The sequence below is a fragment of the Lytechinus variegatus genome, chromosome 6 (genome assembly GCF_018143015.1).
Source record: "Lytechinus variegatus isolate NC3 chromosome 6, Lvar_3.0, whole genome shotgun sequence".
NCBI classification, from domain to species: Eukaryota; Metazoa; Echinodermata; class Echinoidea; order Temnopleuroida; family Toxopneustidae; genus Lytechinus; species Lytechinus variegatus.
The window spans coordinates 9,308,604-9,323,844 of NC_054745.1; the positions used below are offsets into that span (position 1 = coordinate 9,308,604).

Sequence of the window (15,241 nt, forward strand, 5' to 3'; positions counted from 1 at the left end):
GTCTTTTCCAGATTATGAAAATGCATCTCTTAATAAGTATTTGGATTGTGACACCCTACAAGTATCGTTTTGACACCCTTATAACGTTACATAGGACTATACGTAACGTACTTGCCCACTCTGTCCCCTTTTACGCGTTGTCGTTCCTGGTATCCACTAATCAAGTCGCCCTCAATCGGATATATCGCTGTTACCATAGTAGCAACCAGAATTTTGCACACGAAACGCACATTGAATGTTTCCACCGCAGATGTGAAACGATAAAAAAATCTCATGTCACAAAATATGCATTGCAGGACAGAGTTTTACGATTATGATGACGGGCCAAAAAAGTCCCTTCCAAATTCAACTACCTTTGTAAAATAGCGTGTGCGTCCTGAAACGAAAGGTCGGGAATAACATTTCTACAACTTCACTAAAGATATCCAAGTCTTTTCGTCTTCGAATTTTGATGAGATCTGTTATGAAGAAACCAATACCACCACCACGTTTACCAATCCAATAAAAGTGTAATCATCTATATCTAAAGATTCTCCACCACTAAGCCAAGTTTCGGATAAAGCTATAATGGAATAATGATGAGAAAAATATAGAATTATCAGAGTTTTTTTTCAGACTTCAACAATTGAAATGAACTATAGAAATGGAACTGCCACAATTATTTATACTAGACATAATATCATCAAAGTCCTGTGGAAAAATGCATTGAGTATCAAATGCAAAATTATGCTGTACTGCCCTCATAGATTCATAAACTGGATCTTTACAATTAGGCCCTATATTTCTTCCTGATTCTAAAAATTTGCTTTTTACGTACATGACAAAACTGAGTAGCTGACATAATGAAAGTAACACATAAAACATGCGAAGTGAAGACCGTCGGGAATACTGCCGGAGATCATTCATAAAGCTGGTCTCATGTTCTAAGCAAGGTTTCCACTTTGGCGAGTTAACATCGCGAGTTATGGCGAGTTATAGCGAGTTGCCAAAATGAGGCACTCGCGATAACTCGCATAAAGCTCACCATGAAACTCGGGATAACTCGCGACAACTCGGCATGACTCGGCGGAGCTCGTTCAAGCTCAGGACAACTCTCCTTGAAGTCGTGAGCAGTTTCAAAATTTTTGAACATGTTCAAAAATTTTGCTAACTCGCTGTAACTCGTGCTAAACTCACCTAAACTCGTTGTATACTCGCAGTACTCGTAATAACTCGTAAGAAGCTCGAGATAAACTCACAATAACTCGTAATAACTCGCCACATCTGAGTATACGCGAGTGCGTTCCGAGTTTTCAAGACCGAGATACGAGCATTGCGATCGTTTTACGAGTCAAGTGGAGGTGCCTACGAGATTAGCGCGACTTTAGATCGAGCACCCCGAGTTACAGCGAGTTTCGTATGAGTTTATTCCGAGTGCGTGGCAAGGGCTCAGAGGCATGCCAGCTGAATGATAAATGTCCAGTGATCTATATTTTCCCCACATATAAACCCCTCAAAAAAAGTTTGGAAATCTGATTTTGGCCATTAATTTCTCCCAACTCCAAAAGTTACACATTGCATATTTGACATCATTTAAAAGGTCATTCGATTTTCTTTACAATGATACCATGCTTGTTATGATCATGTCATCACGAAAAGAGCAGGATTCAAAAGTGTTGGATGAAGTTTGAATTGAAAAGCTGCAAAACGAGCAAAAAAGTTTGGAAATCTGAGTTTGGCCAATAATTTCTCCCGACTCCAAATTTTACACAATGCATATTTGATATCTTTCAAAAGATCATTTGATTACCTTTAAAATGATCCCATGCTTGTTATGATCATGCCATAAAAAAGAGTAAAATTGAAAAGTGTTGGATGAGGGCTGAAGTAAAAAGCTGCAAAACGAGCAGAAATAATCATGGAGGGTCAATACAGAACATGATTCTTTTGTCTGTGTCAATACAGATGGAAATCCATTGGCCCTGCTTTTTCATTTCATAATGTTTTCTTGTGGTTTATGTTTGTTTGTTGTGTGTTTGCTCGTGCAGAGGTATGTTTGATTCCATTTGAATGTTGATGTTAAGGTGCATGAAAACAATTGCTGAGAATCTCACTCATCATCATGGATGAAAAGAACAGTGACTTTCAATATTATGTCATTTTGCAAATTTTGAATTTTGACCTTGCCCTACATTTCAAGGCACTGCACCTCCATGTAAGCCAAAATCACATCATGGAAAGTATCACTTTAAAGAAAATTAAATGAACTATTCATTGATATTAATTTAACATTGATATTTACTAAAACCGAGGCGGGATTACCGATCAAACTCAAAAGAAACCGCTTAAAAACTCACTCATCACCACGGAAAAAGGAACAGTGACTTTCATTAATGTGTCACTTTGCAACTTAATTTTGTATTTTGACCTTGCCCCCACATTTCAAGGCACTGCACGTCCATGTGAACCATAATCATATCATGTAGGGTATCATTTTAAAGAAAATTAGATGATCTAATCATTGATATTAATAACAATTGATATTTATTAAAACCGAGGAGGGAGTTTATTTTAAAGTGAACATTTTAACTGACCCACGCAATGTACACTTACTTTTAAAAAGGCTGTTGCCACTGCATTATTACAACTTTAAACAAATAAGGAGAGAAATATGCCTCGATCCAAAAGATCCAAGAGTTGTGGCCATTCAGGTAGGGAAACAGCGAAAGAAGATGACATTCAAACAAGGGTAGAAGAAGTGCAGGAAGAGACAATTGAAACGGAAGAAAAGTTCAATGACGAGCAAAGCCAAGGTAAAAGAACAAGACATCAAATTAGACAAGGTCCAAGTGGAGCGCCTCTGAGAGTCTAACCTGCATCACGCTATCCAATGTAGTAGCAGTGCTGACTTTGAAAACTACTATAAAATAATTAATTCACAAAAACACCATTCATACAATGATACAATACTACGTTCATTGACAATAAATGACATTTGACCTTGATCATGTGACCTAAGTCTTCAGTTGTCAGTGATACTTGATTACCCTATATCCACATTTTATAAACTGTATCTACACTTTGAAAGTTATGACAGCAACAAAGTATTAATCTCCAAAATGGCCAAAGTTCAATAACCTTAAATGACCTTTGACTTTGGTCATGTGACCTGAAACTGGTATGAGATGTTCGGTGATACTTGACTACTCTTAATATCCAAGTTGATGAATCATATCCATAAGCTTTCAAAGTTATGATGGTAATTCCACAAATACCCCCAACATGGCCAAAGTTCGTTGACCTTAAATGACCTTTGACCTTCATCGTGTGACCTGAAACTCTCACAGGATGTTCAGTAATACTTGATTACTCTTATATCCAAGTTTTATGAATCAGATCTATAAACTCTCTAAGTTATGATGGTAATTCAACAGATCACCCGAACATCACTAAAGTTCATTGACCTTTAACCTTGGACATGTGACCTGAAATTCGCACAGGATGTTTAGTGATACCTGATTACTCTTATGTTCAAGTTTCATGAATCAGATTCATAAACTTTCAAAGTTATAATGTTAATTTAACAAATACCCCCAATTAGCCAAAGTCCATTGACCCTAATTGACCTTTGACCTTAGTCATGTGACTTGAAACTCAAGCAGGATGTTTATATTCTTTAATAACCTTATGTCCACGTTTCATGAACTAGGTTCATATATTTTCAGTTATGATGACATTTCAAAAACTGAACCGTAGGTTAAGATTATGATGTTGATTCCCTAAACATGGTCTAAGTTCATTGACCACAAATGACCTCTGACCTTGATCTTGTGACCTGAAACTCAAGAAGGATGTTCAGTAATGCTTGATAAACCTTTTGGTCAAGTTTTATGAACTAGGTCCATATACTTTCTAAGTTATGATGCCATTTAATTTCAAAAACTTAACCTTCGGTTAAGATTTGGTGTTGACGCCACCGCCGCCGGCATCCATCTTTGAGTGCCAAAAATGTGCATATCTCGTCCCTTGGTCATATGAAACTCTTATCACTCGTAACAAAATCTTGATAACTCCTTCATAGCTCGCTTTAAGTCGTATAAAGGTCACCGCAACTCATACTTAGCTCGACCTGACTCGTTTCGCGCTCGGTTCACTCGTACAGCGAGCGTAGTGAACTCGATGTTGAGTCTTTTGTCACTGAAGCAAATTCCAGGAAAAAATGTAAATTTCACGCGAGCTTGTGCGAGCTAAGGCGAGTTAGAGCTCGCGCAGCTCGCGTATGACTCGCAACTCCAACTCGCCAAAGTGGAAACCTTGCTTTACGCAAATTTCTTCGATTTTTTACGAGTTGCCAAGAGTTTACGAAGAGTTTCTCACGAGTTTAGCGAGTCTACTTCGAATTGTTCCGACTTTGATCGAGTCTTTCAAGAGTTCTCGAGAGCTTGAAAAAATTTTGATTTTTTTAACAATTGCACGAGCTTACTGCGACATCACTCGAGTTGCGTCGAGCTGCCAAGAGTTGTAAAAAGCTGTGCCGAGTTGCTGCGAGTAACGGAGAGTTATCAAGAGTTGAATGAAGAGATACCGCGAGTAGCCCCAAAAATCAACTCGCCACAACTCGCACAAACTCGTACATCCAACTCGGCTTTGTGTGAACAATGCATAACATAAACAGTTGAAAAACTTTTTGCTGCAATTAGTTCCGGGTCTTTATCGGTGTACGATAGAAAGGTCATTGTATAAAAAAAAATGACGCATGTCTTCATTCGTCCATTAACCCTATCTAGGCCAGGGGGGGGGGGGGCTCGGACCCCCCCCCCCCTCAATGAGTCGCGCGACATTTTCGCCGCGCAAAATTTTTGACCGCGCTGCTCGCTGACTTTTTACTTTCAAGTCTTGCGCAACTTTTGAGACCAATCTTGCGTCTCCCTGGTACGCGGTTCTGAAGTTACGCAACGTTATGTAAGTGCATGTCAGACCAAAATTTGCTCAAAAACGTGATTTCGTGTACAAAGTCAATGTAAATTGTGTTTTAATAAAAAATCATAAATGTATGATTATTTTTAGTTTTGCTGGCCTGACTGTATGTATTTTATGCTGTTTATGATCGTAGAAGAGTCCCCTACAAATTTCCTTGAAAGAACACTGAAGAACAAAAGGTCCAAAAAACGAAGAAATACATAAAAACTTGCAAAAACAATATAAAACATAAGAAATTGATTTGATATCACAATTTTTTTCATGTGCACTTGTTGAGAACATCACAAAGAGTTTCTATGCTAACAATTAGAACATTTGGAGCTTTATTTATGGAGTTAGATGAAAAACTATGATTTCGCGTACTAATTATGCATAAATTAACATAATTAAGTAATAATAATTTGCATGAAAAAAATTACTATGCAATTTTGTAGATTATATCCCAGAAAACTTGCGTACCAAATTTCGGCGCGATCGCTCGGTCGACAGCCAATATCTCAGGGGGGGGGGCCTGGGAGGCCCTCCCCCCGGCTATATGAACTCAGAAAATATCCCGGCCTAGATAGGGTTAAGAAACTTATCCTCACTCTCGTTGAGGCTGTGTTAAACCAGATTTTCTCAATCTAGCGGTTTCGTGCAATGGATTGAATACAGCCCCAATTCGAGTGAGGATAGATCGCATAATTTACTCATGTGCATGCATTATTTGTTATGAAAATATTATTTGCAATGCACGCCTGCGGATTCGTTATTATTTTTCAATTTCATCTGGTTTTAGTAACCCTCTATTTTGTCATTCTTGTGATTGGTTGAAAGTCATTTCATATTTGATCAAGATTGTGCGAATGCGAATTGTAGTTTCCATTGCACGGCGACTGTGCATGTTTTATTTTTCCATAGCACGGCCGTGCTCGCTCGCTCCATGGATCAACAGATCAAAGTGCGCCAGGAAACATTCTTTTCCTTTCTGTTTTGTCAAATAACACAATCTAAAAGAGTCGTTGTATAAACTAACTGGTGCATGTCTTCATTTGTCCATTATGCCACCCAAACGGCCTGTTGGCTTCGTGCAATGGATTGAGAGGGAAAGGGGACGCATAATAAACACATTTGCATGCATCATTTGTATACCATGCAGGGATTTGATATTGCTATTTTACCTAGCTCTACATACCGAAGGCAGTGAATACAGTAATTACGCAAACGGAGACTCATCTTTGCATACGATTAAGCACAGAGCTGATGCGGAGATGGCGAATGGAGATGGACATCCAACTTTACATCTTGCTGCATCGCTGGGTCATCTGGAAGCAATCAGAACTATACTTAGGCATGGAGAAAATGTGAACAAAGTGGCCTGGAAAGGCTACACTGCTTTACACATTGCTGCTAACAATGGTCATGTTGACGTCATCAAATATCTGATCAGTCAAGGAGCTGAGGTTAATAAGGGAGATAATGATGGTTGGACTGCATTACACAGTGCTGCTATGTATGGCCATCTTAACGTCATCAAATATCTGATCAGTCAAGGAGCTGAGGTTAATAAGAGAGATAATGATGGTTGGACTGCATTACACAGTGATGCTTACAATGGCCATCTTGAAGTCACCAAATATCTGATCAGTGAAGGAGCTGAGATCAATGGGGGTAATAAAGATGGTCAGACTGCTCTACACATCGCTGCTAAGAATGGCCGTCTTGACGTCATCAAACTTCTGATCAGCCAAGGAGCTGAGGTTAATAAGGGAGATAATGATGGTCAGACTGCTCTACACATTTCTGCTAAGAATGGCCATCTTGACGTCATCAAATATCTGATCTACCAAGGAGCTTATGTCAATAGGAGTGTTGAAGGTGGTCAGACTGCACTACACATTGCTGCTAAGAATGATCATCTTGACTCCATCATGTATCTGGTCAGGCAAGGAGCTGAGGTTAATAAGGGAGATAATGATGGTTGGACTGCATTACACAGTGCTGCTATGAATGGCCATCTTGACGTCATCAAATATCTGATCAGTCAAGGAGCTGAGGTTAATAAGGGAGATAATGATGGTTGGACTGCATTACACAGTGGTGCTAACAATGGCCATCTTGACGTCATTATATATCTGATCAGTGAAGGAGCTGAGATCAATGGGGGTAATAAAGATGGTCAGACTGCTCTACACATCGCTGCTAAGAATGGCCGTCTTGACGTCATCAAACTTCTGATCAGCCAAGGAGCTGAGGTTAATAAGGGAGATAATGATGGTCAGACTGCTCTACACATTTCTGCTAAGAATGGCCATCTTGACGTCATCAAATATCTGATCTACCAAGGAGCTTATGTCAATAGGAGTGTTGAAGGTGGTCAGACTGCACTACACATTGCTGCTAAGAATGGTCATCTTGACTCCATCATGTATCTGGTCAGGCAAGGAGCTGAGGTTAATAAGGGAGATAATGATGGTTGGACTGCATTACACATCGCAGCTAAGAATGACCATCTTCGTGTCCTCATATTTCTGATCAACCAAGGAGCTGAGGTCAAGAGGGGTGATAATGATGGTCAGACTGCTCTACACATTGCTGCTAAGAATGGCCATCTTGACGTCATCAAATATCTGATCAACCAAGGAGCTCATGTCAACAGGAGTGATAAAGGTGGTCAGACTGCACTACACATTGCTGCTAAGAATGGTCATCTTGACGTCATCATGTATCTGATCAGCCAAGGAGCTGAGATCAATGGGGGTAATAAAGATGGTCAGACTGCTCTACACATCGCTGCTAAGAATAGTTACATTGACATTCTGAAGGTCCTACTTGCAAACGGAGCACGATCTGACACGGAAGACAAAGCAGGCAACATACCGATCCACTATGCAAGAGATGAATCAGTCAGACAGATGATTTTTCCAAGGTAACAAATTCAAATTACGTTGTATGTTGTAACGCCGGACGATATACCTTATATTTCCTTAAACTAATTAATAATTTACCGAATTATCTTTGCTAATGGTATTTGAATAAAGAGGCGGTCATTGTGCTGTATGTTCCAAGGTCATAAATCTTACAATTTTATTACAAAGCAGGTCAATTTTAAATGAGATATATTGGAATTAAGATTGTTATGTCAATTTATTTATATTTTGCTTTCTTTTTTTAAAATATGAATGAAATATCCAAACTCGCATTACTGGGTCACATGCTTACTAGAGTTTCAATCTGACTAATTGGGTAGTTCAGCTTAGTTTCTAAATAGGTTTGGCACAAGGGAAAAAAATGTAAAAATGTGGAAGAAGAGAAAACTTGAAAAGTTTGTAAAACAATAAAATACTTCTTTTGTCTTAAAACACGTATTGTAAGGAAAGCTACATGTACCATGAATATTTACATCAAAACTATAATTCTAGGAATATGATCTATACAACAGGGGCGTCGATCCATTTTCAGATGGAGGGGGGGGGGCAAAATCATTAACGTTCCAAAGGCGCTAGATCGTACAAGACAACTACACACACACGCACACATACACACACAAAAACACACACACACATATATATACATATATATATAGGCGAAAAATTACAAGACGATTTGACGTTGCTGATAGACCACAATTTTAATCCCCGAGCTTTCGGCCTTAGGCCTTCTTCATGGGTTCTATACAAAAATGAACGAAACAAAATCAATAGTACAGAAGGAGGAACAGATGGACATATACATGTACATATAATACTGATGTGATAAAATACGTAACAATGACGTTTTACGTATACAATATATGCAAATACATATACATACATATACAAAATACATGCACATATAAACATAAATACATATATATATATATACATACATATGCACACATACACATATGATGTACAAACATGACGAATATATAGAAATAAATATGTATGTATCTAATGTGGGGTAATTTTACCTGGGTCTTTGGGGTCTTTCGAGCTTACTCGGAGGTGTGCAGTGTCGTGCGTTCGGTTTCTGGTGTGATGTAGAAAATGCGTGACTTAGGTTCATTCAAGTGAAACGGTAAAGGTATATGGTCAGGGTGGAGTATTAAACAATACATTGTTATCACACCGATAAATTCGAGAGGGTACATTATAAAGACTAATTATAATTTATACAAGTAAATGACTAGATACGGTTATAAATTGTAATGCAGTACATTAATTGAAATATATATGTTCACAAAAAATATATATATTTTCATAAAGTATATTTATATATATATATATATATATATATATATATATTTATATATGTTCATAAAAATATCGATGATAGCAATGTCTTGTCATTATCGTATACCAAATAGGTTTGATGCGAATCAAAGTATAACTTAGTATCGTAAATGGTATCAGTCGTAAATTGGGACAGGACCTCTCTATTCCTCAACATTTATACCGTGTGGGTGCAGTGTTTTGAGTTTGTGTATCCAGAATGATTCTCTATGGAGGATAGTGTTGTGTGATTCGTTGTTGATGAGTTCGATACCGGTTATCATTGCATTTTCTACTGAGTGGTTTGGGAGATTGAAGTGTGTTGTGTACGGCAATGTTTTGTGTTTTGGGGGTGGTAGTTTCTTATTTCTGATCGAGTAGGTGGGGAGTATGTAATTGGGAAGAAGATCTTGGTTGGGTCGGATGTGTTGGGGGGTCTGTATTGGAGTAGATCAGACCTGGGTTTATCAGCGGCCCGTTCAATTTGTTGTCTTACCATGTGTTTATCATAATTCCTATCTATGAAGTGATGTTCCAGTTGTTGCATGTGGTGTTCTGTCCTTGTGTTGTCTGAGCATATTCTTCTTACGCGTAAGGCCTGGCTGTATGTGATGCTTTTGAATGTGTGTTTTGGATGGCATGATGATGGGAGCAGATATGTGTGGGTGTCAGTGGGTTTTGTGAACAGTTCGGTGTGTATTTGTGCAGTAGAGAGTTGTAAGGAGACGTCCAGGAAGTGTGCATTGTTGTTTGAGGATTCAAATGTGAATTTGATCGTCGGGTGGAAAGTGTTCATTGTTGTTTGAAGTTTATTGAGAGTTCTTGGTGATCCTGACCAGAGAAAGAAAATATCATCTATGTATCGTTTCCAGGATGTTTTGAGTATAGTGCTATGGGAATTTGATATTATTTGTTGTTCAAGTTTGCCCATGAAGATATTGGCGTATGTAGGGGCAACAGGTGTGCCCATTGCCGTCCCTTCTATTTGAATGTAGTGTGTGTCATTGAATTTGAAATTATTAAGGGTAAGTATTAGCTCGAGCAGTCTAATGAGTTGGTTTGTAGGGGGGTGTTGTTCTTTCCTTTTGTCAAGGGCTTCCTTGCACGCTAGTATACCTTCTTTATGTGGAATACTGGTATATAGGGATTTTACGTCTGCGGTTACTAAAATCGTTCTGGACTGATTTGGGATTCTCTATTGATGGTAGATACGTGATTAAGGAAGTGGGTGGTGTGTTTGAGGTGTGATGGTAGTTGTTCTACGAAGAGTCTGAGGTAAAAATCGACAAGTCTAGATATTTGTGCAGTGGGGCATGAACACCCAGATACAATAGGGCGCCGGGATTGCCCGGTTTGCGAATTTTAGGGAGGAAATATAGGTTGGGACATGTAGCATCCTTTGGGGCTAGGACTTTCTTTGTTTGGGTATCTATTTCCAGGTCTTTAACTGCCCTTTTAACCTGTTCCATGTGATGGGGAGTGGGGTCTTCATCAAGCCGGACATAGGTAGATTGGTCTGAAAGTTGTCTAAGACCTTCAGCAATATAGTCTTTTGTAGACATTATGACAACAGATGAGCCCTTATCGGCTGGTTTTATGATGATATCTTTGTTAGCTCTTAATTTCCTGAGCGCCATTCTTTCATCTCTCGTCAGGTTGTCATAATGTCTCTTTGTGTTGTATTTGTGGGTTTCTTTCTCTACATCCTTTAAGACAGTGTCGAGAAAAATATGGAGATGCGGCTCGTGCACAGAAGGGGTCCAGGTGTTTGGGGGCCTGATGAGTTTGGGCTGCTTGGTATCATTATCGTCTGATTTGCTGGGGGTTTTAGGCGAATGATTTTGATCATTTTGGTCATTTCGTTTGTCAGTATAATGGACTTTTAGCATCATACGTCTTTTTAGGCCGTCCATGTCCTTTTTTATGTCAAGGGTGTCTACCTGAGGGGGTGTGGGGCAAAATTTGAGTCCCTTGGATAAGAGTTTTGTTTCTGATTCCGATAGTGTGTAATTGGATAGGTTGACGATCGGGACTTTGGGTCTTTCCTTTTGTGCAAGGGGCGCATCTCCATTTACAATTCTTTTCGCAGCTCGTCTGCGTCTTAAGTATTGTTTCTTTCTAAATCTTCTACTCTTATGTTTATTTCTGTGCCCACTGTTGATGGGGTTGGGTTGTGAGGAATTAACGGCGATTAGTTCTTTGACGTACTTACAATTTATTTCGTCACGTTTCAATTTCTCTTCTTTCTTTTCAGTGAGGTGTCTTTCATTCTGTGCGCAGTCAAAGTTGATTCGGTTGATTGTTCTGTGGTATATGTCACTCGTGCATTGTTCCCTCAGTTTAGTACGGAGTTTAATTGTTTCTTTGGATATAATGTCGTATTGTTGTCTTACTGCTTCGACGGTCAAGTCCCGTAGTTGTCGAGCGGCGTTCCAGAGCGTCGTAGACCAATCGACATCGATCCTATCATTATTCTCAAGTCCGAAAGATTTTTTTAAGAACAGACCCCTGGGGACAATATCCTTTTCTTGATATCTGTCGAGGTATTTCAGATGGAGTTTATAGCGTAGCTTTTTGTCTGCGTTGTATTGGAGAGAATTGAAGATTGAAGGCTCATTGTTGGTGCCCATTGTTGTTCCCTGTGTAGTAGATGACATGTTCCGTTCTGGCTTGTGTTTAGTGGTCCAGCCGTCAAGGCCAGTGTCATGGATCCAGCGGGGTGACGGGGCCAGCCCAGGATTCGAGTAGTGAAGAATAATTACAAATGTAAACAGGCATCCAATCTCTAACGTGACGACTCCCAAACCACTCAGTAGAAAATGCAATGATAACCGATATCGAACTCATCAACAACGAATCACACAACACTATCCTCCATAGAGAATCATTCTGGATACACAAACTCAAAACACTTCACCCACACGGTATAAATGTTGAGGAATAGAGAGGTCCTGTCCCAATTTACGACTGATACCATTTACGATACTAAGTTATACTTTGATTCGCATCAAACCTATTTGGTATACTATAATGACAAGACATTGTTATCATCGATATTTTTATAAACATATATAAATATATATATGTATATATATAAATATACTTTATGAACATATATATTTTGTGAACATATATATTTCAATTAATGTACTGCATTACAATTTATAACCGTATCTAGTCATTTACTTGTATAAATTATAATTAGTCTTTATAATGTACCCTCTCGAATTTATCGGTGTGATAACAATGTATTGTTTAATACTCCACCCTGACCATATACCTTTACCGTTTCACTTGAATGAACCTAAGTCACGCATTTTCTACATCACACCAGAAACCGAACGCACGACACTGCACACCTCCGAGTAAGCTCGAAAGACCCCAAAGACCCAGGTAAAATTACCCCACATTAGATACATACATATTTATTTCTATATATTTGTCATGTTTGTACATCATATGCGTATGTGTGCATATGTATGTATATATATATATATATGTATTTATGTTTATATGTGCATGTATTTTGTATATGTATGTATATGTATTTGCATATATTGTATACGTAAAACGTCATTGTTACGTATATGTCCATCTGTTCCTCCTTCTGTACTATTGATTTTGTTTCGTTCATTTTTGTATAGAACCCATGAAGAAGGCCTAAGGCCGAAAGTTCGGGGATTAAAATTGTGGTCTATCAGCAACGTCAAATCGTCTTGTAATTTTTCGCCTGTAAGTAGTTGGTACAAGACACAGTCGTCATGTTAAAGAGTGGATGCCTGTTTACATTTATATATATATATATATATATATATATATATATATATATATGACTCATGAGACACAGACAAGTATTTCAGCAACAAATTAATGCGAGCGCGAAGGGCGAGCTGATTTTGTTTCAGTATACTGAGAGGAAAAGCGTGGATGTTTAGAACTGTTTGCAGTAACTCATGAGGAGGATGCATATCTCACTAAACAGTGCCATGAGTGAGCTAGAATTTCTTTATATTCTGACCTGAAAGTTTGATATTCTAAGAAATGTTGGTACCAATGATTAAGATTGGTATCTAAAAGAAGAATAGATGTGAGCACGAAGCGCGAGCTGAAAATTTTGATCTTTCGATCTGAAATAAATGCGTAAAAAACAACGCGCTAAAAGGTGACACGCGAAGCGCAACAGTACAAAAGAAAAGAGAGAGAAAAAAAAGAAAGAGAAAGAAAGAGGAAGGGAAGAAAAAGAAGAAAGCCGGGGAGACAAAAGGAAGAGAGAAAACGGAAAAAAGAAAACCGACTAGAAGAAAAAAAAGAGAGAGGGAGAGAAGGGGCAGAAATAGAGGACAGATGGGGAGAAAGAAAGAGAAGAAAAAAAGGGAAGGACAACAGAAAGAAAGGAAGAAAACAAGAAAGGGAAGCAAGGGAGAGGGGGGGGGGGGGGGTGAGAAAAGAAAATCACACCACGGGAAAAGAATGGAAAGACGCATTCATTCCATAAGGTTGGAGAGAGCCGAGTGAGTGGATGAGGCGTTCCTCCTTCTCTTTCCTTATCCCATCTGAACGAAAACTAGCTAGAAGAACGCACACCTTGAAGTACCCGATGTTATGGTCTGGTTGGGTAAAATGATGCGCTACCGGCAACCCTGCTGACTTGATCCTGATGGAGCGAAGATGTTCGGTCACTCTGTCAGCTAGCCTCCTCTTCGTTTCTCCGATGTAGGAAATCCGCACGTGTTGATGTATCAACTCTCTTAGCTGCCTTAGTCAGGATCTCATCCGGGTATCCTCGTTGCTTGAAGAAATGTTGCATTTCATCTGCTCGTTGGTTGTAGTCATCTTCCTCTGAACAAATACGACGGATACGAGAAAGTTGAGAGAAGGGAATGGAATTCTTGCATGCAGGAGGATGTGAAGATGCGTAGTTCAGGAAAGTATGGGAATCAGTAAGCTTGTAATGCACTGACGTGGTGATACCCGTGCCTTCGATTGTGACTTTGAGGTCCAAGAAAGCCACACTGGCGTCTGACACTTCGTTGGTAAGTTGAACTGAAGGATGCATGTTGCCAAGTCTGTCAATGAATTCCATAACTTCATCCTTGGATGACACTGCGATTCCAAGATAATCATCAATATATCTTCGCAGAAGCAGATGTTTTGGCAAGCCTTCGTAATTGGACAAGAACCTGCTTTCGATGTATCCCATGAACAGACAAGCATAAGAAGGTCCCATCTTAGTACCCATCTTCACGCCCTTCTTCTGTTTGTAGTATTTACCATTGAAGCTGAATGATGAACGTGTGAGAACGAGGTCAGTCAAGCGCACTATAGTGTCCTCGTCAGGTCTGTTAGCTGATTGATGACTCCGTAGATAGAAACGAATAGCATTGAGGCCATCTGATTGGGGGATGATGGTATAGAGAGACTTGACATCTAAAGTGAAAAGAAACTTCTCTCCATGCTCTGGGAGTGTGATAGTCTCAAGAGTCCGGATCATCTCTGACGAGTCTCTTACGTAGGTCGGAAGGCCCTTCACAATAGGAGAGAAGATACTATCCAAATACTGACTGATGAGCTCAGTGGGACGGTTTATCGTAGAAACAATCGGGCGCCCAGGATTTCCAACCTTGTGTATTTTAGGAAGCATATAAAAAATATAGGAGCGTCGAGCCAAGCTTCCACGTTCTGACTGACGTGGTGAGCGAGAGTCAGTGCGACATAGTGACCTATTAAGAGATCGACTCACTCGCAGTTCCCTATCTTCCCGGTCCGGCGGAACAGGGTCTATTCGAACAAGACGGCATGTAGAATCTTCCGTCAGTTCTCAAGCATCCCAATGTTCCAGTAGATGTCTAGAAGCCATGGAACACGTGCATACTTCATCTTGATCTCGCCTGTTGCCAAGTTTCTTGGCCGTGTATATAGGACGTATGTCCTTGTCTTCTTCTTGCCAGTCAGCTTTTTCCTGTGAGCTCCGGTCAGTGATGGTTTCATCCAGTTGTACCTGTTCCTGAATGTCATCAATTCTAGGCAGCAGGTAGGCATCCTTAATGGTC

General features: G+C 39.4%; 2 protein-coding genes across 2 annotated transcripts; one reads left to right on the forward strand and one right to left on the reverse strand.

Annotated features, from left to right (window-relative positions):
* The first annotated feature begins 6,209 nt into the window (after positions 1–6,209).
* On the forward strand, positions 6,210–7,871 carry LOC121416790 (ankyrin repeat domain-containing protein 50-like). Its single transcript, XM_041610271.1, has one exon. The coding sequence runs from the start codon at positions 6,210–6,212 to the stop codon at positions 7,869–7,871; it is 1,662 nt and encodes a 553-aa protein (XP_041466205.1).
* Positions 7,872–13,875: 6,004 nt separating this feature from the next.
* Positions 13,876–14,832, reverse strand: LOC121416797. Its single transcript, XM_041610284.1, has one exon. The coding sequence runs from the start codon at positions 14,830–14,832 to the stop codon at positions 13,876–13,878; it is 957 nt and encodes a 318-aa protein (XP_041466218.1).
* Positions 14,833–15,241: the final 409 nt, after the last annotated feature.

What these genes read in the sequence shown, in the direction of transcription:
- LOC121416790 (XM_041610271.1), top strand. Translation starts at nt 6,210, where the DNA reads ATGGCGAATGGAGATGGACATCCAACTTTACATCTTGCTGCATCGCTG.
- LOC121416797 (XM_041610284.1), bottom strand. Translation starts at nt 14,832, where the DNA reads ATGCTTCCTAAAATACACAAGGTTGGAAATCCTGGGCGCCCGATTGTT.